The following is a 27,111-nucleotide window of genomic DNA, read 5'->3' on the forward strand; positions in this document are numbered from 1 at the left end:
ACCAACATCAACGTGGGATGGCCGGGAAAGGTACATGACGCTCGCATCTTCAGGAACTCTGGTCTGTTTCAAAAGCTGCAAGAAGGGACTTTATTCCCAAACCAGAAAATAACCTTTGGGGATGTTGAAATGCCTATAGTTATCCTTGGGGACCCAGCCTACCCCTTAATGCCTCATGAAGCCATACACAGGCAGCCTGGACAGTAGTCAGGAGCTGTTCAACTACAGGCTGAGCAAGTGCAGAATGGTGGTAGAATGTGCATTTGGACGTTTAAAGGCGCGCTGGCGCAGTTTACTGACTCGCTTAGACCTCAGCGAAACCAATATTCCCACTGTTATTACTGCTTGCTGTGTGCTCCACAATATCTGTGAGAGTAAGGGGGAAGACGTTTATGGCGGGGTGGGAGGTTGAGGCAAATCGCCTGGCTGCTGGTTACGCGCAGCCAGACACCAGGGCGGTTAGAAGAGCACAGGAGGGCGCAGTACGCATCAGAGAGGCTTTGAAAACCAGTTTCATGACTGGCCAGGCTATGGTGTGAAAGTTCTCTTTGTTTCTCCTTGATGAAACCCCCCGCCCCTTGGTTCACTCTACTTCCCTGTAAGCTAACCACCCTCTCCTCCTCCCTTCGATCACCACTTGCAGAGGCAATAAAGTCATTGTTGCTTCACATTCATGCATTCTTCATTCATTCATCACACAAACAGGGGGATGACTACCAAGGTAGCCCAGGAGGGGTGGTGGAGGAGGGAAGGAAAATGCCACACAGCACTTTAAAAGTTTACAACTTTAAAATTTATTGAATGACAGCCTTCTTTTTTTTGGGCAATCCTCTGTGGTGGAGTGGCTGGTTGGCCGGAGGCCCCCCCACCGCGTTCTTGGGCGTCTGGGTGTGGAGGCTATGGAACTTGGGGAGGAGGGCGGTTGGTTACACAGGGGCTGTAGTGGCAGTCTGTTCTCCAGCTGCCTTTGCTGCAGCTCAACCATACACTGGAGCATACTGGTTTGGTCCTCCAGCAGCCTCAGCATTGAATCCTGCCTCCTCTCATCACGCTGCCGCCACATTCGAGCTTCAGCCCTCTCTTCAGCCCGCCACTTATTCTCTTCAGCCCGCCACCTCTCCTCCCGGTCATTCTGTGCTTTCCTGCAGTCTGACATTATTTGCCTCCACGCATTCGTCTGTGCTCTGTCAGTGTGGGAGAACAGCATCAGCTCGGATAACATTTCATCTCGAGTGCGTTTTTTTTTCTTTCTAATCTTCACTAGCCTCTGGGAAGGAGAAGATCCTGTGATCACTGAAACACATGCAGCTGGTGGAGAAAAAAAAAAGGGACAGCGGTATTTAAAAAGACACATTTTATAAAACACTGGCTACACTCTTTCAGGGTAAACCTTGCTGTTAACATTACATACATAGCACATGTGCTTTCGTTACAAGGTCGCATTTTGCCTCCCCCCACCGCGTGGCTACCCCCTCAACCCTCCCCCCTCCCTGTGGCTAACAGCGGGGAACATTTCTGTTCAGCCGCAGGCAAACAGCCCAGCAGGAATGGGCTCCTCTGAGTGTCCCCTGAAGAAAAGCACCCTATTTCAACCAGGTGACCATGGATTATATCTCACTCTCCTGAGGATAACACAGAGAGATAAAGAACGGATGTTGCTTGAACGCCAGCAAACATACACTGCAATGCTTTGTTGTACAATGATTCCCGAGTACGTGTTACTGGCCTGGAGTGGTAAAGTGTCCTACCATGAAGGACGCAATAAGTCTGCCCTCCCCAGAAACCTTTTGCAAAGGCTTTGGGAGTATATCCAGGAGAGCCGCGAATGCCAGGGCAAAGTAATCCTTTCACATGCTTGCTTTTACACCATGTATAGTATTTTAAAAGGTACACTCACCGGAGGTCCCTTCTCCGCCTGCTGGGTCCAGGAGGCAGCCTTGGGTGGGTTCTGGGGGTACTGGCTCCAGGTCCAGGGTGAGAAACAGTTCCTGGCTGTCGGGAAAACCGGTCTCTCCGCTTGCTTGCTGTGAGCTATCTACAACCTCCTCCTCCTCATCTTCTTCGTCCCCAAAACCTGCTTCCGTATTGCCTCCATCTCCATTGAAGGAGTCAAACAACACGGCTGGGGTAGTGGTGGCTGAACCCCCTAAAATGGCATGCAGCTCATCATAGAAGCGGCATGTTTGGGGCTCTGACCCGGAGCGGCCGTTCGCCTCTCTGGTTTTCTGGTAGGCTTGCCTCAGCTCCTTCAGTTTCACGCGGCACTGCTTCGGGTCCTTGTTATGGCCTCTGTCCTTCATGCCCTGGGAGATTTTGACAAAGGTTTTGGCATTTCGAAAACTGGAACGGAGTTCTGATAGCACGGATTCCTCTCCCCATACAGCGATCAGATCCCGTACCTCCCGTTCAGTCCATGCTGGAGCTCTTTTGCGATTCTGAGACTCCATCATGGTCACCTCTGCTGATGAGCTTTGCATGGTCACCTGCAGCTTGCCACGCTGGCCAAACAGGAAATGAGATTCAAAAGTTCGCGGTTCTTTTCCTGTCTACCTGGCCAGTGCATCTGAGTTGAGAGTGCTGTCCAGAGCGGTCAAAATGGAGCACTCTGGGATAGCTCCCGGAGGCCAATACCGTCGAATTGTGTCCACAGTACCCCAAATTCAACCCGGCAAGGCCGATTTAAGCGCTAATCCACTTGTCAGGGGTGGAGTAAGGAAATCGATTTTAAGAGCCCTTTAAGTCGAAATAAATGGCTTCATCGTGTGGACAGGTACGGGTTTACATCAATTTAACGCTGCTAAATTCGACCTAAAGTCCTAGTGTAGACCAGGGCTTAGAAACTGACATACCTTGTAGTATTCAGGCATGAGTATGTCTGGATTCATTTCAATGCAACTGTAGCTGCTTCTGTAACAGGCAGCACAGCAATTTTACTTGAAATCTAGATTTTAAAAAGTATAGGGTCAGTTGTGAGTTTAAGCTGTGTTGAGCTTTAAAATGCTTAAAAAAACAACCCTGCCATTTCAGCTGCCCCTAAATTTTATCCTTGTTTTCATGTCAGAACTGTCAACTGCAATTGCCAAGTAAATTCAAAGTTATGAATCAAGAGATCTGATGTGTTAATCAAGCATATTTTTCTAATATACTTTAGAAAAGAATACTTTCTATTTGTAACAGTGTATTACTTTTTATCTCCCTTGTTGCCTCTGTAACCCAGGCAGCTGCAGAATTTAACTAGAGGTAAGAAGGAGATTCTACATTTTACAAGGCAATAATCTAGTTCCTGAGTGGATAAACTACAAGGCTGAAGGCCAAATAAGTTATCCTAATGAGAGAACTGAGTATGAATTAATGGTTGAGGAAAATGGACATTTCTCCAATATATCACATTTGATATCATTTGACTATAAATGTAATTTCCTTCATTCCTTTCTCTCATCTCACATCAGTGCTTCCCTTCCTGCACCCCCTCACCACTTTTTATTTATTATTATTTATTATTATCTGAATGTATGGGACACCCACCATTGTGATGTCTGGCTACCTTGATAAGCCTTAAGTTGAATCATTATTGAACCAAATAGGAGAGACAAAACACCATCATCTGCTACAGTTTTAAGGTTGAGACCAACTTTTTGTTTAAAGCGCAACTCTTCTAAGTGTGCTAAATTCTACAGTTACTTAGAGTGCCTTGAAATTTGCTGTGCTGCATGGGGTTCTGTTAGTGGTCCGGATCTGGGGGCATTTGATACAGCCCCTTTCCCAAATAACAGCTTTTCTTAAAGATGACAGATCCTAGCAACCTTTATTTGGTCATAGATAGTGATCAAACTAGGGCTGAGATCATTGCACCAGGGTGTCCAGCACTCCAAAGTTACCCCAACAGCCCTCTGGGGGAAATCAAATTAAAAGTTTTTTTCAAAAAGATTTTGTTTTTCTTGTTGAGCACTTCGCACATCTCATAAGCTAACTGACTCTCGAAAAGAGTTAGAGAGTAATGTGCAGGGAGAGACATTAACAGGACAGTTTTCGGAGTAGCAGCCGTGTTAGTCTGTATCCACAAAAAGAAAAGGAGTACTTGTGGCACCTTAGAGGCTAACAAATTTAGCTACAGCTCACTTCATCAGATGCATGCAGTGGAAAATACAGTGGGGAGATTTTATATACACAGAGAACATGAAACAATGGGTGTTACCATACACACTGTAACGAGAGTGATCAGGTAAGGTGAGCTATTACCAGCAGGAGAGGAAAAAAAACTTCTGTAGTGATAATCAAGGTGGGCCATTTCCAGCAGTTGACAAGAACGTGTGAGGAACAATAGTGGGGGAAAATAAACATGGGGAAACAGTTTTGCTTTGTGTAATGACACATCCACTCCCAGTCTTTAGTCAAGCCTCATGTAATGGTGTCCAGTTTCAAATTAATTCCAATTCAGCAGTCTCTCCTTGGAGTCTGTTTTTGAAGATTTTTGTTGAAGAATTGCCACTTTTAGGTCTGTAATCGAGTGACCAGAGAGATTGAAGTGTTCTCCGACTGGTTTTTGAATGTTATAGTTCTTGACATCTGATTTGTGTCCATTTATTCTTTTACATAGAGACTGTCCAGTTTGGCCAATGTACATGGCAGAGGGGCATTGCTGGCACATGATGGCATATATCACATTGGTAGATGTGCAGGTGAACGAGCCTCTGATAGTGTGGCTGATGTGATTAGGCCCTATGATGGTGTCCCTTGAATAGATATGTGGACAGAGTTGGCAATGGGCTTTATTGCAAGGATAGGTTCCTGGGTTAGTGTGTTTGTTGTGTGTTGTGTGGTTGCTGGTGAGTATTTGCTTCAGGTTGGGGGCTGTCTGTAAGCAAGGACTGGCCTGTCTCCCAAGATCTGTGAGAGTGATGGGTCATCCTTCAGGATAGGTTGTAGATCCTTGATGATGCATTGGAGAGGTTTTAGTTGGGGGCTGAAGGTGACGGCTAGTGGTGTTCTGTTATTTTCTTTGTTGGGCCTGTCCTGTAGCAGGTAACTTCTGGGTATTCTTCTGGCTCTGTCAATCTAGTTCTTCACTTCCGCAGGTGGGTATTGTATTTGTAAGAACGCTTGATAGAGATCTTACAGGTGTTTGTCTCTGTCTGAGGGGTTGGAGCAAATGCGGTTGTATCGTAGAGCTTGGCTGTAGGCAATGGATCGTATGGTGTGGTCTGGATGAAAGGTGGAAGCATGTAGGTAAGTATAGCAGTCAGTAGGTTTCCGGTATAGGGTGGTGTTTATGTGACCATCGCTTCTTAGCACCGTAGTGTCCAAGAAGTGGATCTCTTGTGTGGACTGGTCCAGGCTGAGGTTGATGGTGGGATGGCAATTTTTGAAATCATGGTGGAATTCCTCAAGGGCTTCTTTTCCATGGGTCCAGATGATGAAGATGTCACCAATGTAGCACAAGCAGAATAGGGGCATTAGGGGACGAGAGCTGAGGAAGTGTTGTTCTAAGTCAGCCATAAAAATGTTGGCATACTGTGGGGCCATGCAGGTACCCATAGCAGAGCTGATTTGAAGGTATACATTGTCCCCAAATGTGAAACAATTATGGGTGAGGAGAAAGACACAAAGTTCAGCCACCAGGTTTGCCGTGACATTATTGAGGATACTGTTCCTGACGGCTTGTAGTCCATCTTTGTGTGGCATGTTGGTGTAGAGGGCTTCTATATCCATAGTGGCCAGGATGATGTTTTCAGGAAGATCACCAATGGACTGTAGTTTCCTCAGGAAGTCAGTGGTCTCCCAGTCTCCAAGATAGCTGGGAGTGCTGGTAGCGTAGGGCCTGAGGAGGGAGTCTACATAGCCAGACAATCCTGCTGTCAGGGTGCCAATGTCTGAGATGATGGGGCATCCAGGATTTCCAGGTTTATGGATCTTGGGTAGCAGATAGAATACCCCTGCTCGGAGTTCTAGGGGTGCGTCTGTGTGGATTTGTTCTTGTGCTTTTTCAGGGAGTTTCTTGAGCAGATGGCGTAGTTTCTCTTGGTAACCCTCAGTTACCCTTGGTAACCCTCAGTGGGATCAGAGGGTAATGGCTTGTAGAAAGTGGTGTTGGAGAGCTGCCTAGCAGCCTCTTGTTCATATTCCGACCTATTCATGATGACGACACCTCCTTTGTCAGCCTTTTTGATTATGATGTCAGAGTTGTTTCTGAGGCTGTGGATAGCATTGTGTTCTGCACGGCTGAGAACAGGGGCGAGTGATGGGGCAAGTGATGCCGCTTTTCCACCATTTGAGCCCGTGCACACCAGCAGAAGCACTCTATGTAGAAGTCCAGTGCGTTGTTTTGACCTGCAGGAGGAGTCCACCTAGAATCCTTCTTTTTGTAGTGTTGGTAGGAAGGTCTCTGTGCGTTAATATGCTGTTCAGAGGTGTGTTGGAAATATTCCTTGAGTCGGAGATGTCCAAAATAGGATTCTAGGTCACCACAGAACTGTATCATGTTCGTGGGGGTGGAGGGGCAGAAGGAGGGGCCCCAAGATAGGACAGATTCTTCTGCTGGGCTAAGAGTATAGCTGGATAGATTAACAATATTGCTTATCTTTAGGTAAGGCCTAAAAAGAGGCTATAATACCTCCTATTGGGTCGGAGGATGATTGACACCAAGCAAAATTTTTTTCCCCTTTTCTTCTTTCTGTCCTTTCTTTCTGTTTTCTTTTCTCTATTATTTTTGTAATAGTTTTAAGAACAACCGGTTTTTCATAAAGAATGCTGAGGTTAAATAACTAAAAGTAAGCGAATATATGTATAAGATAAGTCTAGGATTTTTTTTAAAAAGGTACCTGTTAGGAATTGGTGTTAGAGATTAAGAATTAGTGAATAAAGTTTTAAAGTAAAAGGGTATTTAGGTGAATACCACCCCAGAGTGCATGGTGTGATCATCAGGTAAATAGGCCAGAAGAAGGACAATCAGGCCCAAGGGAAATAGAATTGAGCACCTAAGGCCTAAGGAAGACAGATTCTGGGGTCAGGCACCGAGGATAAGAAGGCGTCAGGAGGCAGACATTATCCCATAGAAACTAGTAAGAAGTCAGGAACTAGGGGTCATTATTTGACTAAGCGCTTGCAGCAGTATGTGAGTTCGTCAAAGAAGTTATGACTCAGGTGTGGCTGGGATTGTTCTGTTCCCGAGACCATTACCTGGCCTAGTTCTTGCAATAGTACCTGTCTCAGTGTCTGGAAGTACTGGCAGACATACATAAGTTCACTAAAGAACTTACGACTCAGGTGTGGGTGGAGTTGTAATCATACACAGAGACCATTACCTGGCCAGTAAGATTTTGGAAGGGCTGGTAGCAGTTTGTGAGTTTTAAGAAAGCTTACAAACCCAGGAGTGACAGGGGTTGTAATCATACCTGGAGACCATTACCTGGCCAAACAAATAACATCAAAATGATAGCAAAAGGGAAACTGAGGCACGATAACATTTTAGAAATAACGTTGGGAAACAATTTGGAAGATTATTTTCAAAAGGTAGGATGTGGTCCTTGGAAGGAAAATGCATTTATTGGGCCTGGTGCTTATCAGCAATTGTGCAGGCAATGGGACCAATGGATTCAACCTAAGAAAAAAGCTTTTTCCTCAGGTGAACCAAGTAAGGATGAGAAAAAGCAAGCTGCCTTGCAAGGACTCCAGTTAGTAACTTGAACTCTAGATGCATAAATAGATAAGTTATGAAAAGAATTATAAGTACTAAAAAAAGAACTTCAGGATAAAGCATTAGCTAATTTAAAAGAAGAAGCCGATACACTAAGAGCAACTTTGTTGGCTCAAACAGTGCAAATTGTTGAGTCACTTAATGAGCTAAATAAAATAAAAGGAGAACAGGAAAAGTTAATGAAAGAATTTGAGGAATGGAAACAGAAAAAAATGGATAGGCAAGATGCAGTGAGAGTAGTCCTCTCGGATGCAGGTGAAAAGAAAGAAATAAACCATGCAGCTTGCAATAAAACAAATATGTACGTTAAAGGAAGAATTAAAAGCAAGTAAAGGAGTGATAGCTGCAATAAGATCAGAAAGTGGTGAAGGGACAGAATCTGTTGAGGAGGACTTAGGCCTTCCTAGTTATGATGACCATTGTGAGGAGCCTTTCCCAGGATTGTACAACCAATTAAGCGAAGAACTGCAGAGGCCACCTCCGTTAGTGCCAACTATTACCATTACAGTAACTGAAATCACTGCACAAGGAAATCGAGCAGGTCTAGAAGAAAGGGTAGAGGAAAAACCATATACCCCTGAACAGATTAGGGCTTTGAAAAAATCAGTGGGTCCTTTAAATAGGAATACAGTGGTTGGATGGGGAATAATCTCTCGTCCTTAATAAAGGAATGTATGAATTCGGATGAGTTTGCTGAACTTTCTTATGATATCCAGGGAAAAGGAGAGAGTGATACAGATATAATAGAAAGAGAAACTTTGATGTTTTTCTTCCCCAGTGAAGATCCAGTTATATGGTTCTACAGGGAGAAACAACAATTCAATGAAAGGCCAGAACCATTTATAGCTAGGAAAAGGTTATAACATAGACATTCTGGAATCATCCCACTAGGATATCAAATAATATATGATTCTCCACAATTTAAAAGGGCATTAATGCTGGGATTTCATCCAGCAATTAGAATGGCAATGGTTTCTGATGATCCCTCTCAAACTCCTTTACACCATATAGAAGAGAAAGCAAAAAGATTGTATGAAATACAAAGGGAAACAATGCCGCCCCCAAAAGGGAAATCTGAGAGAGTATCAGTGATAACTTTCTCTAATAATGGTCCAAGGGACAGGGAAACCAACAAAATAAGCAGAATAAAGGAGAAGTAAATAGAGGAGAAAATAAAAATAGGAGAATTGTTCCATATGAACAAAAGGTAGGTGATCCAGGAAGGAATTGGCTATGGAAAAAATTACTACAGTATGAACCTAAAGAGAAAATTAATGGGTTACCTACAGAGAAATTGCTTCAAAAATTAGCTAATCATGAGAGAAGAATGCCTACAGCTCCACCCAGTCCTAAAGATCAGGTATAGGGAGACCAAGTGCCCCCTATCTCCCCAATATCAGCAGAAGATCATGCTGATTTGGTGGCACATTTAAAATAGATGATTGGGAAGATGCACTGTATATGTGGAATTTAATTGGGGAGCGTTTGGACAAAATATGTTAATAGATACAGGTGCCACATTTTCCTTAATAAGCACAAAGCATAAGAATTTATTTGGATCCCCTGTAATTACAAGGAAATTACAAGGATTTAATGAAGCAAAGAGTAGGGTACCATTTAGTGTTCCAGTTTGTTTTCAGTTAGGAACAAAGCAAGGAAAAGAACAGTTTGGTTTAGTGGCTCTAGATGGTGATGCAATAATAGGAACCGATGTATTGAAGACTCTTGGGTTAATAATAGATTTGGTAAATAAAGTATTATGGGAAATGCGATCTAATAAAATAAAGGCTTTAGATCAACCAATCGTTATTGAAGCAGGATATAGGTTAGCTGCTATAAAAGCCATTGAGGAAATAAAATGGCCTGACTGGCCAGCAGAAGTATTGGAAATTGCACAAAAGTACTAAAGTCTGTACTACTACTAAGGCTGAATGTGGAAAAATTGAGGCAGAAGTATTAATTACTGGACCTGATCCCCCACCTCAAAGACAATATGAATATCCTAAGGAAGCAGAACCTAGTTTAATGAAAAACTATTCAGGGAATTGAATATTTTAGAGGAAGAAGTTATAGTTGAACAACAGAGTACAAATAATGCAGCTATTTGGCCAGTTGTAAAGGCAGAGGGTAAAACCTGGAGATTAACCATCAACCTTAGGCCACTGAATAAAGTAACTCCAATGACCAGTCCAGTGGGAGCAAAATATCCAGAAGTGATTGCTTCCATTATGGGAGGGGTATGGGGGTTTACAGTCTTAGATTTAGCAAATGCATTCTTTGCTATACCTTTACATCCAGATTCTTGGTATAAATTTGCCTTTAAATTCCAAGGACTACAATTCTGTTTCACTCAACCCCCCCAGGGATTTCAGAACAGTCCTGCCATATGCCATATGGATGTAAATAAGATGCCTAATAAGGATAGCATCATATCATACGTAGATGTTATCCTTATTAGTACAAAAACTAGGGAAGAAAACTTAGAAATATTAGATCAGGTTTTACAAAAGATAAAGGAAACAGGGTTTAAGGTTAGTCCAGAGAAGGTTCAAATATGCCAACAGCAAGTAAACTGGAGGATGATCACCAGATAAAATAAAAGGACAATCACCAAATAAAAACAAAGAGTAGCATTATTGCAAAAATACCAACTCCAACAGATATATCTACTTTAAGGTCATTTTTAGGGATGACAAATTTCTCAAGAGATTTTATAGAAAGTTATGCAGAAAAAGCCAGTCCGCTGTATAAGTTATTAAAGAAGGGTAATAACTGGGAATGGGGATTAGAACAGCAGGAAGCTTTCACTCAATTTAAGAAAGCATTAGCGCAAACCCTAGCTTTAGCATACCCAAAGACAGAACAACTTTTTGTGCTCCAGTTGGCTACTACTAACGCCGGAGTGAGTGCTGTATTAAGCCAAGACCATAGTACATATCCTCGACTAGTGGCATACACTTCTAAGATTCTGAATGAAGTAGAAAAGGGATTCACTCCTTGTGAGAAAGAGGTATTAGCCTTGGTTTGGGCTTTGCAACATTGGGAGTATTTAATAGGATTATCCCCCATGCTTCTGAAAACATCCCACTCACCTGTAAAATATGTATTAACAGGAAAAATCAGTGATGGACATGTTTCTAGTCCTCGATTAGCAAAACGGACATTAGCCTTTCTAAATAAAAATGTAACAATGGAAAAGATCCCAAGTTTATCACTAGTTTCTTATGGTCTTATAATTGAAGGGGAACAGCATGAATGTCCCTTACCAGAAATTCCTCCTGCAGGACGTACATTATTCCAAGGTGAAGCAATCTTAGCAAGATTATAGATACAATAGACGTAATTTGGTTTGTGGATGGTTCTAGCTTTTACGAGGAAGACAAGGCATATACGAGATATGCGGCCGTAAGAATATCTGATGAAAAGGTTTTTAAGGGACAGTGCTTACCTCATTCAGCACAAGCTGCTGAAATTGTAGCTGTAGCAGTAGCATTGGAAAATACGCCAACAGATAAAACTGTGGCTATTTTCATAGACTCTGAATGGGTACTGAGAGTTATAGTAGATTGGATGCCTCAGTGGCAACAGAGGGGCATAAAATCAGCAGATGGTAAACCCATCACTAATGCTAAAAAGTTAGCTTATTTATGGGATTTAGCACAACAAAGAACACAGCGTGTACTAATGGACAAGGTAAAAGCTCATAGGAAGAATGTTGAAGAAGCTCAATGGAACGAGAAGGCAGATGAAGAGGCTAAAGAAGGAGCCAAGGAGGGGACGATATGGCAGCCACAATTCCAGTCGGTCCCAATAGCTAAAATAGAAGAAGAAAAATAGAACAGATTGATTGAGTAGCTTTACAAAGAAAATATCCTGAAATAAAGAAGTTGATGTTGAAAGAAAAACACCAGGGATGGAAAATTTGGCAGCATGAAACAGGATTGGTATTAGCTACTAAAACAGATGATAATATACCTGTGTGGGTGGTTCCAATGGAAATTAGATCTGAAACGATCTCTCTAGTTCATAATAATGGGCATTTAGGAATAGATAAGACTTCCGGAGCTGATCCTTAGCTGAAATCATTCAAGCAGGTGTGTATATGTTTCCTTGGAGACAGTATGCCTGGTATTACTGAAGCCTTGTCTACGCTAAAGGGAAAAGTCAATCTAAACTACGCAATTTGAGTTATGTGAATAGCGTAACTCAAATTGACGTAGCTTAGATCAACTTACCGTGAGGTCCACACTACGTGACGTCAATGGGAGATGCTCTCCTGTTGACTACCCTTAGTCTTCTCGATCAGGTGGAGTAAAGGAGTCGACGGAAGAGCGACTGGCAGTCGATTTAGCGGGTTTTCACTGGACCCACTAAATCGACCGCTGATGCATCAATCACCACAGCGTCAATCCTCTGGTAAGTGTAGACAAGCCCTGAGTGTTCAGTCAATAAGGGGCTGAACGCTACATGGGGATGCTTCAAAGGGCCTCACAGACTGAGGTGCACCTATTGTTAACCTGCAAGGAAAAGTAAGGGCTGGTATAGCCCAGAGATCGTTTGAGTGGCTAACAGACTGGAGATATCAGAAAGCTGACACCCAATTAAGCACTAGCAAGTTTCTCTCTCATTGGAGGCAGGGGGAGTTAACAAGGTGACTCACAGTCCTGGGCACCCCAACTACTCCTTCACAATTCCATACAGAATATCACAAAAACCTGTATTTTCCCTTGTTCATCATAAAATAAATCTTCAGATATATTAAGGGCTGTTATAAAGAGGACTGTGATCCACGGTTCTCCATGTCCATTGGAATGAGGACACAAAATAATGGTCTTAATGGGCAGCAAAGGAGATTTAGATTAGATGTTAGGAAATACTTTCTTACGATAAGGAAACTTAAGCTCTGTAATAGGCTTCCAAAGGAGGTTGTAGAATCCCCAACACTGGAAGCTCTTAAGAACAAATACTTCTCATGGATGGTCTAGGTTTACTTGGTCCTGCCTCATTGCAGGGAGCTAGCTTCATGACTAAGGCTACATTTTAGTCATGGGTATTTTTAGTAAAAGTCATGGACAGGTCACGGGCAGTAAACAAAAATTCACGGCCTGTGACCTGTCCATGACATGTACAATATACCCCTAACTTAAACTTGGGCTGGGGGCCTGTGGTGCTCGGGAGGGTGGTGGTCCACGAGCACTGCAGGGGCTAGAGGGGTGGCCTGGGACCCCTGCTGGTGCTGGGGGGGAGGTGGGTGGCAACATGCAGCCCGTGACCCCTGCTGGTGCTGGGGTGGGGGGGCAGCAGCATGTGGCCTGGGACCCCTGCTGGAGCTAGGGGGAGGTGTGGCAGTGCATGGCCCGGGACCCCCACTGGTGCTCAGGAGGGAGGGTTGGTGGAGCTGGCAAGCTCCCTACCTGGCTCCGCGTAGCTCTCCGGAAGCAGCCAGCATGTCCCTGCAGCTTCTAGAGGGAGGGAAGGCCAGTGTGTAGCAAGAGATTTTGCCTCAGTTGTTCAAATTACCTGAAATGAAGGTTTGCAGAAAAACCTCAGGAGGAGGTTTAAAAAGTGGAAAAATAATAACGTGCTTAAGTGGACATTAAAAAAGTGGTGGTAGTGTCACGACCTTTTGGGATGCTTAGACTAGTAATTAGTTTTAAGAATAAGGCTTTAATTGGAAGTTAATAATAGTTTAAATTAGAAAATCCAGTAATGGCAGCTACCGGGTGATGTAGTGGAAGATTCCATTTCTAAGAAACATTGGGGTCCATTACCTATGACATAATAATTTCACTTCCTGTGATGTAATGGTAAATTCCACTTCCGGTGGGGAATGACTCAGCAAAATCCCATAGAGATACATTATAGCCCATAGGAATACATGGTGCTTCCAAACAGGAAGTAGCTAGAGGTCATCCACAGGTCAGCTGAAACCCCCCCATAGGAATACATCATAGCTCGTAGGAATACATGGGACTTCTGGTGAGGAGGAGGCGCTATTACTAACATTAGTACACGTGACTTAATTAGCATGTGCGAATCCCTAGAAGCTGATTGGCTGGACCTGAGCATTACATGTCAGTACACATTACATAAATTAGCATATGCTAATCTCTGAAAGCTGAATTGGTATGAGCATTATGTTGATGAGCAGACTAAATCATATGTAAGGATGACAGTCAGCAGGCTAAAGCCTGCAGTGAGATCGGGTACCTGGCAGAGAGAAGAAGCTACAAGACACCTGAGAAGAAGAAGACACTTAAGAAGCAACAACAATAGCATCAACGGAACCCTACAAAGCAGGAGCTACCTGAAAAGTAGCTATTATTGCAGCAGCAGTAACCACAGAATTCCAAGGTTGCCAGAGCAACAGCTGTTCTGCTACCCAGCCAGCAGGGAGCCACTGCAGCAGCTACCCCAGCAGCTGCCAAGTGGGCTTCTGTCTCTCCTAACTGAAAAGCCTCTTTACCTCTGGAGTAGGCAGCCTTTCAGCACAGCAGCTACTAGAGATCGCCATCAGCAAACAGCCATCGCTCACAAACTCTGTCAGAGCAGAAGGACCCTGGGCTGTTTCAGAGGGATTTTAAGAAAGCCTTTGTAAATTTAATCTTCCTTTATTTACAGTCCAAGAGTGCATTGGTTTCATTTGTAAATAAAGCTAGGTGTCTGTGGTCTGAGTGAGATCTTCCCTACCCATCTAGTAACTTCCCAGCTCGCGCTTACTGGATGTTTAGTGTTAAGTATTGATTAATTATTGTCTGATTATTATTGTTATATTGATTGTTATATTGATATGTTATAGAGTGTTAAGTATATTATTATATTGTTATATATGTATTTCTATATGTTATAGTATTGAGTCTGCCTTTTACTTGCCGCACCGCTTCATTCTTTTAGTACTGTATTGTTTTTATTATTATCGTATTGTAACTTTTTGTTGCCACACCGGTTATCCTTATTATATCTATCTCTATTGTTTTATTGTAACCACTCACTTCTAAATAAATATTATTTCTGTTTTTGAAGTATTACTGCTTGTGTGCCTATTCTTGATCAGAGGGCTGAATCCGTGTGTGATGCATGGCCAGAAAGGGTTAAACATCCTGCAGGATAAATGACTCAAATTCAACCCTTAAAGACATATGGGGAGTTAATGTTTGTGTTTTTGTGTATATATGTAGTAGTCAACAATGTAATCAACAGTCCCTGTCTATATATATGTAGTAGTCAACAATGTAATCAACAGTCCCAGTCTATGCTCTATTCTGTTAATACAGACATCAAAAGAACATCCTAGCATTTAAATGAATTGTAAACATGGAATATCGCTGTATTAAACTCTCTTTGAAATGTATAGCAAATCATCTGTGAATGTGGAGAAACAGGCAATTGCCTTATGTTAATTTGTGTAGCTACGTACTGGTGATGGACATATTTCAAAGATACCCTGATTACCTATTATAAGACAAGGGAATCCAACTTGTCAAAGAAGGCTTGAAATTGTACAAAAGATCCTTGGGTCCTGATCCTGTCATCTCAGATTTGCTTGACGTTTCATGCAGGGGAAGCCTAAGCCATCAGGACTGAGATCCCAGTTCTGAAGATAAACGTTGGACTCTTTGCAACTACAAAGCTTATCATCTCTGCTATGAATCTGAATCTCAAGATTAACTCATGTCTGTATGTATATTGATTTTTTAACCATACTCTCTCTCTTTTCCTTTTTTAATAAATTTTACTTTAATGAATAAGAATTGGCTGTAAGCGTGTATTTGGGTAAAATCTGGAATATTCATTAACCTGGGTGTCCGATCCTTTGGGACTAGCAGAACCTTTTATTTTATATGATGAACAAGATTTTCAGTAATCTTCATCATTCTAGACTTGGGTATCTGGGTGGAGGCCTGAGGCTGGGTTACTTTAAGGCAGTGGTCACCAACCAGTAGATCGCGATCAACTGGTCAATCCTGGAGGACCTCCCAGTTGATTGTGATCTCCAGCTGCACAGCGGGGCTGCTGCTAAGACAGGCTCCCTGCCTGCCCCGGCCCCACTCCGCTCTCAGAAGCAGCCAGCGTGGCCCCAGGGCCCTGGCAGTGGCGGGCCAGGGCTCTCCCTCTGCATGCTGTTCCTGCCTGTAAGCACTGCCCCCGCAGCTCCCATTGGCTGGGAATGGGGAGCTTTGGCCAATGGGAGCCGTGGGGATGGTGCTTGCAGAAAGGGGCAGCGTGTGGAGCCAAGTGCCGCCCGCCCCCGCCCCGCCAGGGGCTGCAGGGAGCATGCCTTAGCGGCAGCGATGCTGCGCCGCCGACTGGGAGCCGCTGGAGGTAAGTGCTACCTGGCAGGAGGCCGTACTCCGACCCCAGTGCTAAGTCACCTCCCAGAGCCAGCACCCTGTACCCCATCCTGCACCCCAATACTCTGGCCCAGCCCAGAGCCCCCTGCTGCATCCAAACTCCCTCCCAGAGCCCACATCCCCTCCTGCACCCCAACACTGCCCCATTTCAGAGCCCCCTCCTGCACCCAAACTCCCTCCTGGAGCTTGCACCCCTCATCCCCTCGTGCACCTCAACCTCCTGCCCCAGGTTAAAACCAGAGCCCCCTCCCGCACTGTGAACCCCTCGGTCCCAGCCTAGAGCCCGCAAACCCCTCCCAAACACCTACCCCAGCCCGGTGAAAGTGAGTGAGGGTGGGGGACAGCAAGTGACATGGGGGAGGGGGGATGGAGGGAGTGAGGCGGGGCTTTGGGGAAGGGGCGGGGCCTCAGGGAGGGGGCGGGGTAGATCCTGGGTTGCCCTTAAATTCAAAAAGTGATCTTGGGCATACAAAGTTTGGAGACCACTACTTTAAGAGAACTGTGTTGTTGGCTTCTGGGCAACCAGTGAGATAATAAACTGTTTTGTGCTGGGTTGGTAAATCTAAGAGCTTGTCTACACCTACCATGGATTGATGTGCAGCGATCGATCCACTGGGAGTTGATTTAGTAGGTCTAGGGAAGAGCCACTAAATCGACTGCTGATCGCTCTCCTGTCTACTCCAGTACTCCATCGGAATGAAAAGAATAAGGTAAGTCGACGGGAGAGTTTCTCCTGTCAACCCAGTGTGGCGTAGACACTGCAATAAGTCAACTTAAGCTATGTCGACTCTAGCTATGTTATTCACTTAGCTGGAGCTGCGTAACTTAGGTTGACTTAACCCTATAGTGTAGACCTGCACTAAATACTGAAAATATCCACCAGCTTTGGGGATTGTCTACCCCATTCTTTGCAGTTCACCCTAAATGAGTGATCTCAGCTGGCTCCCACTAGAACCCTGGTCACACCATGTCCTTTCAAGGCTTAGTAAGACTAGCTTGCTATCCTGAACATTCCTATAGGGAGGGCCACAACCTTGGTTATCCATTTAGATAATTATAGGATAAAGGTATAATTCAATTAAATCTTCCGGTAACTAGGGGGCTCCGTGCACTGCCCCTGCAGCTCCCATTGGCTGGGAACCGTAGCAAATGGGAGTTGTGGGGGTGATGCCTGCAGGCAGGGGCAGCATGCAGAGCCCCCGGCTCTTCTGCCTAGGTGCTGCAGACATGCCAGCCACTTCCAGGTAGCTCCCCCTCCCTCCCTAGATAAATGCACCCCTGCCCCAGCCCTGAGGCCCCTCCCACACCCAAACTGCTGCTGTTGCTTAGGCAGGGGGCCACGGTGGCCCAAGACTGCCCCAGCAGTGGCCAGTGTGGCTGGCCCAGGGGCTGCCTGACCTGCTTGGGCAGCCCCGGAGCCAGCCACACCGGCCACTGCAGAAGTCACGGAGATCATGGAAAGACTTCTCAAGGTCCATTCCAACACTGCATTTCTGTGATTATATGAAATCCACAGACACTACCCATGGTAAGACCCCTGTACCCTGTTAATGACACAATCCTGTACTGAAATTATACAGATTGGAACCTCGAAGTATATGCACACCTCTCCTTTGATAAAACAGATGAGTGGGGTGGGACTCAGGCCCAGATTTCCTCATATCACAGTAACAGCTTTTCCAAGCTGTTTCAACTTATTCCAATTCTCCACCATGCAATACAGCTACAACTAATGTAGTAAATGCAGTCTGGAGTGCATGAAGATAATTCCCAGTGGCTATTGCCAGCTCCAATGGGGCAGAGTTAACATGTGGGTGTTTACTTTAACTCTGCATTTTGTGGTTTTTAGACATTTTGCGTTTTGCTGAATGTGACATTCTGGAAGGGCACAAGCTATCAGAGGACAATCTTAACGGTGTATTAACTAATTGTTTGCCATTTAATTATCTTTTTTGTTAGGCATTAAAATGGGAGCTGCATTTTCTGTGTTATCACCTGATTGTCAGACAATACACATCTGTGCCAGTGTCCCACAAAGCAGCTGATCCAAATTTCTGTTTTAATATTTGTGATTTCACAAACAATTAAGCAGTGATTCATCTTTGCTGTTAAGAAAAGGACTAGACTAATCCCCATTACCCTGGATTTTTCTTTTACTGAAGTATCATCTTTGTTTGTGTTGTGCACAAGGACACAAGTTGCTGTATAGACACGCTCTGGAAAACACTTATGGACATGCTTAATTCTTAACTGAGTTCAATGGGACTGCTGGATCCCAGCCCAAGAGCTGTTTTACACGATTGGATCACTGACATAAATTAATGTATATGAGCAGTCCCAGCATTCTGTGCAGTCCTTACAGGGACAAGAGCCCACAGGACACATTTCAGTGTAACCCAGTAGTGCAAGTAGAAATAATTTCTTGCTGGTACTGCACTCATGGGAGGGACACAAAGGCGGGTGGGCACATGACCGTTCATGCGACTCCTCCTTGCCCTGCCCCCAGCCAAGGGCCCCCACACTCTCCCCATCCATTCCAATACCCCCCCTTGTATATACAAACATCAACATGCTTAACTACTCACTTTCCCCCCAGATATGTAGTATTCAGCCTGTTTATATGGAAAATGGAAGTTGGGTGAGGTGCCATTTCAGCACATGACTTATTAAAAGACAAATTTTAAATAGAACTGTATCCTAAACTGCTTTATGGTATTGTACCCAAACATTGCATTTCAATGGGAGATTCAACTTCCTTTACAGAAACAGACTCCTGAAACTATTACCCGTCCACGAAAGTGGTCCAAAGTCACGCAGATAGTCCCATTGTCTTCAATGGGATTGATCAAATGATTAAGAGTTTACAGGATTAGATTCCAAGTTTGTAAATTGTTGTGAACGAAACTGACAATGCCTGAGATGTCAGATCAGAAGGAACTTCATTCAAATAAAGGTGGGCAAATGTGTGATAAATCTTAGCTCCATTGCTAAGATGAGGAACATATTTTCAGCAAAGTTCTTGGCAGATTCCTGAAGCAGCTGGTTCAAGGCTATCAGTATCTGGCATCATAATCTTCACTTATAGTTCTCTCACCCACAAGCTGGAAAATGAGGCACTTGTTTTCTTTGTTTTGCTGCTCCAATTCCACTTAACAAAGTGCATCTTAGACTAGTTTGGCTACAAAAAAGAATTCTGTGCACACTGGGGAAAACACCTAATTCCTATCAGGCTGCAGAACTGGGCTAACATCAGAATACAAATATCCTTTGGTCAGTGCAAGCAGAAGCATTCCTCTAATGATTGGACTTGATGTGATGGAGTATGGATGTCATGGATAATTCAGACCAATGGTGAGAAGCAGAATTAAAAACACTGTTTAAACACCTTCCGTTCTCCCCCGCTTCCCCTCTTAAGGGCTCCTGACCAACATAACAGCACAATACATATGCTAACAAATTTAAACAAAGCCTATGTTTAAGCTTGCTAGCATATATATTGTGTTGTTAAAGAACGGACACCCTCCCTAACCATGTTCTGCTCCTTTAAGGAACAGAGCGCAGCCCCACCCACCTCCTCCAGAGAAGGGGGCTAGCTGATCTGGAAGATGGCGTGGATTGCACATTTAGCAAGTCTGCAGATGACACTAAACTGGGAGGAGTTGTAGATACGCTGGAGGGTAGGGATAAGATACAGAGGGACCTAGACAAATTGGAGGACTGGGCTAAAAGAAACCTGATTAGGTTCAACAAGGACAAGTGCAGAGTCCTGCACTTAGGACAGAAGAATCCCAGGCACCGCTACAGACTAGGGACCAAATGGCTAGGCAGCAGTTCTGCAGAAAAGGACCTAGGGGTTACAGTGGACGAGAAGCTGGATATGAGTCAACAGTGTGCCCTTGTTGCCAAGAAGGCCAATGGCATTTTGGGATGTATATGTAGGGGCATTGCCAGTAGAACAAGGGACGCGATCGTTTCCCTCTATTCGACATTGATGAAGTCTCATCTGGAATACTGTGTCCAGTTTTGGGCCGCACGCTACAAGAAGGATGTGGAAAAATTGGAAAGCATCCAGCAGAGGGCAATAAAAATGATTAGGGGACTGGAACACATGACTTATGACGAGAGGCTGAGGGAACTGGGATTGTTTAGGCTTCAGAAGAGAAGAATGAGGGGGGATTTGATAGCGGCTTTCAACAACCTGAAAGTGGGGGTTCCAAAGAGGACGGATCTAGACTGTTCTCAGTGGTAGCAGATGACAGAACGAGGAGTAATGGTCTCAAGTTGCAGTGGGGGAGGTTTAGGTTGGATATCAGGAAAAACTTTTTCACTATGAGGGTGGTGAAGCACAGGAATGCGTTACCTAGGGAGGTGATGGAATCTCCTTCCTTCGAGGTTTTTAAGGTCATCCTGGCACAGATGATTTAGTGGGGGATTGGTCCTGCTTTGAGCAAGGGGTTGGACTAGATGACCCCCGGAGGTCCCTTCCAACCCTGATATTTTATGATTCCAAGTCTTTCTGGTACCTCATACCCGCTAAAAAATACCTGCCAGTACTGCATACTGGAGGGTACCACCCTACTTACACTCCTGGTGTAGCCAGAGCAGTTTGTGTTCGTTAAGTTCCAGGCACGGCTGGGAAATGGTTTGCCCAAGGCAAGGCACAATTAACAAATGAAGCGGTTTAACTCTCCACTTTGGCAGCGGTGCGAGCCGACCACCGCACGCCAAGCCGCAGCCCCGTGTGCTCGGATCCAGCGTTTAGTGCGAGCCCGCCACACACAGCCTCCATGCGCAGCAGCGCACGTGCATCCTCAGGGACACGAGGCGCTGTAAGCATGCTGCCAGCCTCCTTCTTCACTAAGCCCTGAGCGCGAGCACGCCCAGAACGCCCGCACGTGTCCCAGCCATCACGCATGCGCACAGACCATCTCCCCCGCCAGCGGCCAGGCCACATGCGCGCGCGCGCACTACGTTCACTCTGACCACGCCCCTCCCCCCCTGACGACGCCGCGGCCGCGCCTCTGTGCGCGTTGGTGAAGCGGCCCGGGCGCGGCACCGCCCCCTTTTCCCAAGATGGCGGAGTACGACCTGACCACCCGCATCGCGCACTTCTTGGACCGGCACCTGGTCTTCCCGCTGCTCGAGTTCCTGTCCGTCAAGGAGGTACGTGGAGACCGGGCCGCGCCCGCGCCCCCGGCCCCCCCCCCCCGCGTCCACCCTCGGCCGACACGTGGGAGGCGGAAACCATCCCTTGGGCCTGCTCCTTCTCGTGGGAGGGCGGTAATGAGGCCCGGCCCGGGGCTGCCGGCCTGAGCGATGGGCGCGCCTCTCGGGCAGCGTTGCAACGGGGCGGGCCGCGGCGATGCGCTGGGAGGTCGGGAAGAGCTGCCTGGAGTCCAACGGCCTGTCCCGTGTGGGCCGCTCTGCGCGCTCCGGAGTCACTGCGGAAAACGGGGGGCGGCTGGAGGGCAGATTCGGAGCTGCCTGCTCTTCTTCCCGTCCTCTCCCTAGGGGCTGCAGGGCATTCTCCTCCAGCTGCCCTCGGGCCTGCGCCCGCGTCCCCTCACCAGGCGGGGTGGGGGAATCCTTCCCTGCCCGGCCCCCGCAGGCTTGGGTCCCGTTCCCTACCAAGGGGGGCGGGATCCTTCCCCAGCTGCCCGCGGCCGTGGACCCCGTCACGTGGCGAGGTGGAGGAACTTCCTCCCCATCTGTCCACGGGTTTGGGGCCTGTTCTCCAGCTGCTGGTGGGCGTACCACCACCCCCGCCCCGGTAAGGCGAGGGAACCTCCCCCAGATCCTCTTGGACCTGCACCTGTGCAGGCATGCCTTCCCCTTCCCATCACTCTCTTATTCCCTTGCCTTGTGTCTCCTAAACCTTTTAGTATTATTGAGGAGCCTTGTGGCTCCAAGGCCTTGTCTGCATTACAGTTTAAACCCTGATTCTCCAAAACTGATATAGGTGAACATTATTTGTTGGGGAAGCATTCACATGGTTTTTATAAAGGGAAATCATGCCTTACAGCCTACTAGAATTCTTTGAGGGGGTCAGCACGCGTGTGGACTTGGGTGTTCAAGTAGTTAGAGTGTACTTAGATTTTTAGAATGCCTGTGACAGGGTTTCTCATCAAAGGCACTTAAGAAGAGTAAGATGCCATGGGATAAGAGGGAAAGTCCTCTCATGGATCAGTAACTGGTTAAAACATAGGAAAGAAAGGGCTGAAATAAAAGTTCAGTTTGCACAATGGAGAGAGGTGTATATAGTGCTGCTCCCCCATAGTGTACTTGGACCAGTACTATGCAACATATTCATAATGATCTGAAAAAAGGGGTAAACTGTGAGGTGGCAAAATGTGTATCTCAGACATTTTGACTTTAGCAAAGCTTTTGATACGGTCTCCCATAGTATTCTTGTCAGCAAGTTAAAGAAGTATGGGCTGGATGGATGCACTACAAGGTGGGTAGAAAGTTGGCTAGATTGTCGGGCTCAACGGGTAGTGATCAATGGCTCCATGTCTAGTTGGCAGCCAGTATCTAGCGGAGTGCCCCAAGGGTCGGTCCTGGAGCCTGTTTTGTTCAGTATCTTCATTAATGATCTGGAGGATGGGATGGATTGCGCCCTTGGCAAGTTTGCGGTTGACACTAAGTTGTGGGAAGAGGTAGATATGCTGAAAGGTAGGGATAGGATCCAGAGTGACCTAGACAAATTGGAGGATTGGACCAAAAGAAATCTGATGAGGTTCAACAAGGACAAGTGCAAAGTCCTGCACTTAGGACGGAAGAATCCCATGCACTGCTACAGGCTGGGGACCGGCTGGCTAAGCGGCAGTTTTGCAGAGCAGGACCTGGGGATTACAGTGGATGAGAAGCTGGATATGAGTCAACAGCGTGCCCTTGTTGCCAAGAAGTCTAATGGCATATTGGGCTGCATTAGTAGGTGCATTGCCAGCAGATCGAGGGAAATGATTATTCCGCTTTATTCAGCACTGGTGAGGCCACATTACGTCCAGTTTTGGGGCCTCCACAACAGAAAGGATGTGAACAAATTGGATAGAGTCCAGCGGAGAGCAATGAAAATGATTAGGGGGCTGGGGCACATGACTTATGAGGAGAGGCTGCGGGAACTGGGGTTATTTAGTCTGCAGAAGAGAAGAATGGGGGGGATTTGATAGCAGCTTTCAACTACCTGAAGGGGGGTTCCAAACAGGGTGGAGCTAGGCTGTTCTCAGTGGTGGCAGATGACCGAACAAGGAGCAGTAGGGGAGGTCTAGGTTGGAAATTAGGAAAAACTACACTTCTACCCCGATATAACGCTGTCCTTGGGAGCCAAAAAATCTTACCGCATTATAGGTGAAACCGCGTTATATCGAACTTGCTTTGATTCACCGGAGTGCGCAGCCCCATCCCCCCGGAGCGCTGCTTTACCGGGTTATATCCGAATTCGTGTTATATCAGGTCGCGTTATATCAGGATAGAGGTGTATTTCACTAGGAGGGTGGTGAAGCACTGGAGTGGGTTACGTAGGGAAGTAATGGAATCTTCATCCTTAGAGAGTTTTTTATACATATAAAAGGATGGGTTCTAAATTAGTTGTTACCACTCGAGAGAGATCTTAGAGTCATTGTGGATAGTTCTCTGAAAACATCCACTCAGTGTGCAGCAGTAGTCAAAAAAGCTAACAATGTTGGGAACCATTAAGAAAGGGATAGATAAGACAGAAAATATATTGCCTCTATATAAATCCATGATATGCCCACATCTTGAATACTGTGTGTAGATGTGGTCACCTTATCTCAAAAAAGATATATTTGAATTGGAAGAGGTACAGAAAAGGGTAACAAAAATGATCAGGAGGATGGAACAGCTTCCATGTGAGGAGAAATTAATAAGACTGGGACTTTTCAGCTTGGAAAAAGAGACGACTAAGCGGGGGGTAGGGGGAGGAATATGACAGAGGTCTATAAAATCATGACTGCTATAGAGAAAGTAAATAAGGAAGTGTTATTTACTCCTCCTAACACAAGAACGAGGGGTCACCAAATGAAATTTAATTGCAGCAAGTTTTAAGTAAATGAAAGTATTTCTTCACACAATGCAGTCAACCTGTGGAACTCCTTGCCAGAGAATGTTGTGAGGACAAAGACTATAACAGGATTCAAAAAAGAGCTAGATACATCCTTGGAGGATAGGTTCATCAATGGCTGTTGACCAGGATGAGCAGGGATGGTGTCCCTAGCCACTGTTTTCTAGTGGGAATGGATGACAGGGGATGGCTCACTTGATGATTACCTGCTCTGTTCATTCCCTCTGAAGCACCTGGCATTGGCCACTGTTGGAAGACAGGATACTGAGCTAGGTGGCCCTTTGGTCTGACCCACTCTGGTGGTTCTTATGTTCTTACACATTGGTGTAAAGCTAAACTATGACTTGCAGGCTAATCTAGAGAAATTTGGGGCCTTAGTATGTTGTGTGTGTTGGGGCCTCACTCCCTCCTATTTCACTTTTATTTACGCACTTTTATTTACGCAGACAATAGAGATTTTGGGTAGGTTGGCCGGTCTCAATTCTGGTACTTCCTTGGACAGGCCTGAGGGTGTGACTTTGCCCACCTCTGCATGACGTCGCACCCAGAGTGCATGTGAGGTTATGCTACATGAGGGAGCAGGGGGCTGCAATTTTGAAGAGCATACTTCCCAGCCTGCATGACCTTGCATGCACAGAGTAGCACGCTTTTCATTATGGCGTTCCCCCATCAGATACCAGACAAAAACAAGTGTGGCTTTATCTGAGTACTGGATCTCTAGCCAATAATTTTAATGGCTAATGTTAGAAAACCAAGACTACTGAGTTTAACATTGGACAAACGGTGTGTCTAGTTTCTGGGGGGGGGCGTGAACTCAGAGCACCAGTACAAATGTCCTCCCTTTTGACTGCTCATGTCAGCTCTAGTGACTGCACTAGTGTAGCTTTCCTAGACAGCACATATGAATTTAAAACAAAACTACAGCTACCCACAAAACTTTCTAAAATACTTGTTGAAACCTAAATAAAGTAGGCTTTTCCTGCATAGAGATCTGGTTATAGTTAATCTCATCACAAGCAAATTGGCAGACTCCACAGAATAAGGAAGTACTCCCATTGTAGTCAATGGGAGTTTTGCATATACTGAATGTTTTTTATTTTTTAGAAAAACCTAGTTTTTAAAATAATACAAAAAGTACACATTTTGTAGTTGCTTAATTTGTGAAATGTAAACATACATATAGTCTAAATGCAAAGCTTGCAGTTCTGTAGGGTAAAACACCACATAATAATCAAGTTCACAGAGGAGTAATTGGTTAGTTACTTACTACTCTTTTGTGTCTACCCTTAGATATCAATGTATTTTGTCCAACTTTATTTTTTTTAATGCCTAGCCTATTAGGAAATTTTGCAGTAGACCAGAGGTTCCCAAACTTGGTTTGCGACTTGTTCAGGGTAAGCCCCTGGGGGGGCCGCGAGACGCTTTGTTTACCTGAGCGGCCATACCTGCGGATGCTCAGGTAAACAAAGCATCTCGTGGCCCGCCAGGGACTTACCCTGAACAAGCCGCAAACCAAGTTTGGGAACCCCTGCAGTAGATGAATCCAAATACAGTAACTCCTCACTTAACGTTGTAGTTATGTTCCTGAAAAATGCGACTTTAAGTGAAACTATGTTAAGTGAATCCAATTTCCCAATAAGAAATAATGTAAATGGGGGGTGAGGGGGTCAGGGATTTTTTTTTTTTTTTTGCCAGACAAAAGTCTCTGTGTGTGTATACACACACACAGACACATACTATAAGTTTTAAACAATTTAATACTGTACACAGCGATGATGATCGTGAAGCTTGGTTGAGGTGGTGGAGTCAGAGGATGTGATATTTCTCAGGGAATGCCTTACTACTAAATGATGAACTAGCAATTGCCTGAGCCCTCAAGGGTTAACTCGTTGTTGTTAATGTAGCCTCACACTCTACAAGGCAGCACAAATGGAGGGAGGGAAGACAGCATGGCAGACAGAGACACACACCCTGTGTGTGTGTGTGTGTGAGAGAGTGAGGTGCATTTCGCTGACACCACTCTTAAGTACGCTACCTTGTTAAGTTAATCAGCAAGCTGAGACCGCAGCAGCTGCTGCCAGGACGCTCCCTCCCTCCTGAGCCATGTCGTGTGTGTCCCCCTGTTCTATGGAGATGGGGTAAGTGGGGTACAGGAGCAGGAGGGAGAGGGACACCCTGACATTAGCCCCCCCCTCCGCCTCCCCCAGCAAGCAGGAGGCTCTGGAGAGCAGCTCCAAGGCGGAGAGCAGGAGAAGCACATGCAGTAGTGGTTGGGACAGCTGAACTGCCAGCAATTGATAGTCTATTGGGCAGCTGCTGCATAGGGAACTTAGGGGAACGGGGAGCTGATAGGGGGTCTGCCGGTCCACCCTGGTTCCAAGCCCCTACCAGTTAGCTGCAAAGGGCTGCTCTTCCTGCAGGCAGTGGACAACTCAGGCGGCTGCCAAACGACGTTATAAGGGAGCATTGCACAACTTTAAACGAGCAAATTACCTAATTGATCAGCAACATAACACTGTTAACCGGGACAACTTTAAGTGAGGAGTTACTGAACTTTAAAAACATGCTCAGTTGATCCTAATGTGGCTGGATAATGGGACACGTCTCTTTAAAACTATATAAATTTTGAATTTACTGTTCAGTTGTTTTTGATGTTGTTTCCACAGTTCACCATTTTGATGCAATGAACTGCAGTGTAGCTGTAAATTAGTATAGACAGGAAATTTAGCTCTCCAGCTGTTGCTGAAAGGTATGTGAGGCTGCATACAGTTTCTGACTGGAGTTTTGCTGCAGGCAATTCCGAAGTAGGTAAACAGGCTGCCAGAATACCAAATAATTTCTTTTACTTAAATCCAACATGGAAATATTACACTAATTTTTATCAGAACACTTCTGCCGTATGGTTCTTACTGAGTGTAAATTATCAAACCAGATACAATTTTAAGGGTCATCCAGCTGAATGTTCTTTGATGTTAAAATATTTAACA

At 45.4% G+C, this 27,111-nt stretch overlaps 1 protein-coding gene across 1 annotated transcript in view; it reads left to right on the plus strand.

Moving 5' to 3' along the window:
- The first annotated feature begins 20,965 nt into the window (after positions 1 to 20,965).
- The window catches only part of EIF3E (eukaryotic translation initiation factor 3 subunit E), a 56,488-nt gene continuing 50,342 nt past the window's right edge, over positions 20,966 to 27,111 (plus strand). Inside the window, exon 1 of the mRNA XM_007056088.4 lies at positions 20,966 to 21,207. Coding sequence (XP_007056150.1) covers positions 21,118 to 21,207 — 90 coding nt within the window. The 5' untranslated portion in view covers positions 20,966 to 21,117. The remainder of the gene's footprint in view (positions 21,208 to 27,111) is intronic.

Source organism: Chelonia mydas, chromosome 2 (assembly GCF_015237465.2).
Source record: "Chelonia mydas isolate rCheMyd1 chromosome 2, rCheMyd1.pri.v2, whole genome shotgun sequence".
Taxonomy (NCBI): Eukaryota; Metazoa; Chordata; order Testudines; family Cheloniidae; genus Chelonia; species Chelonia mydas.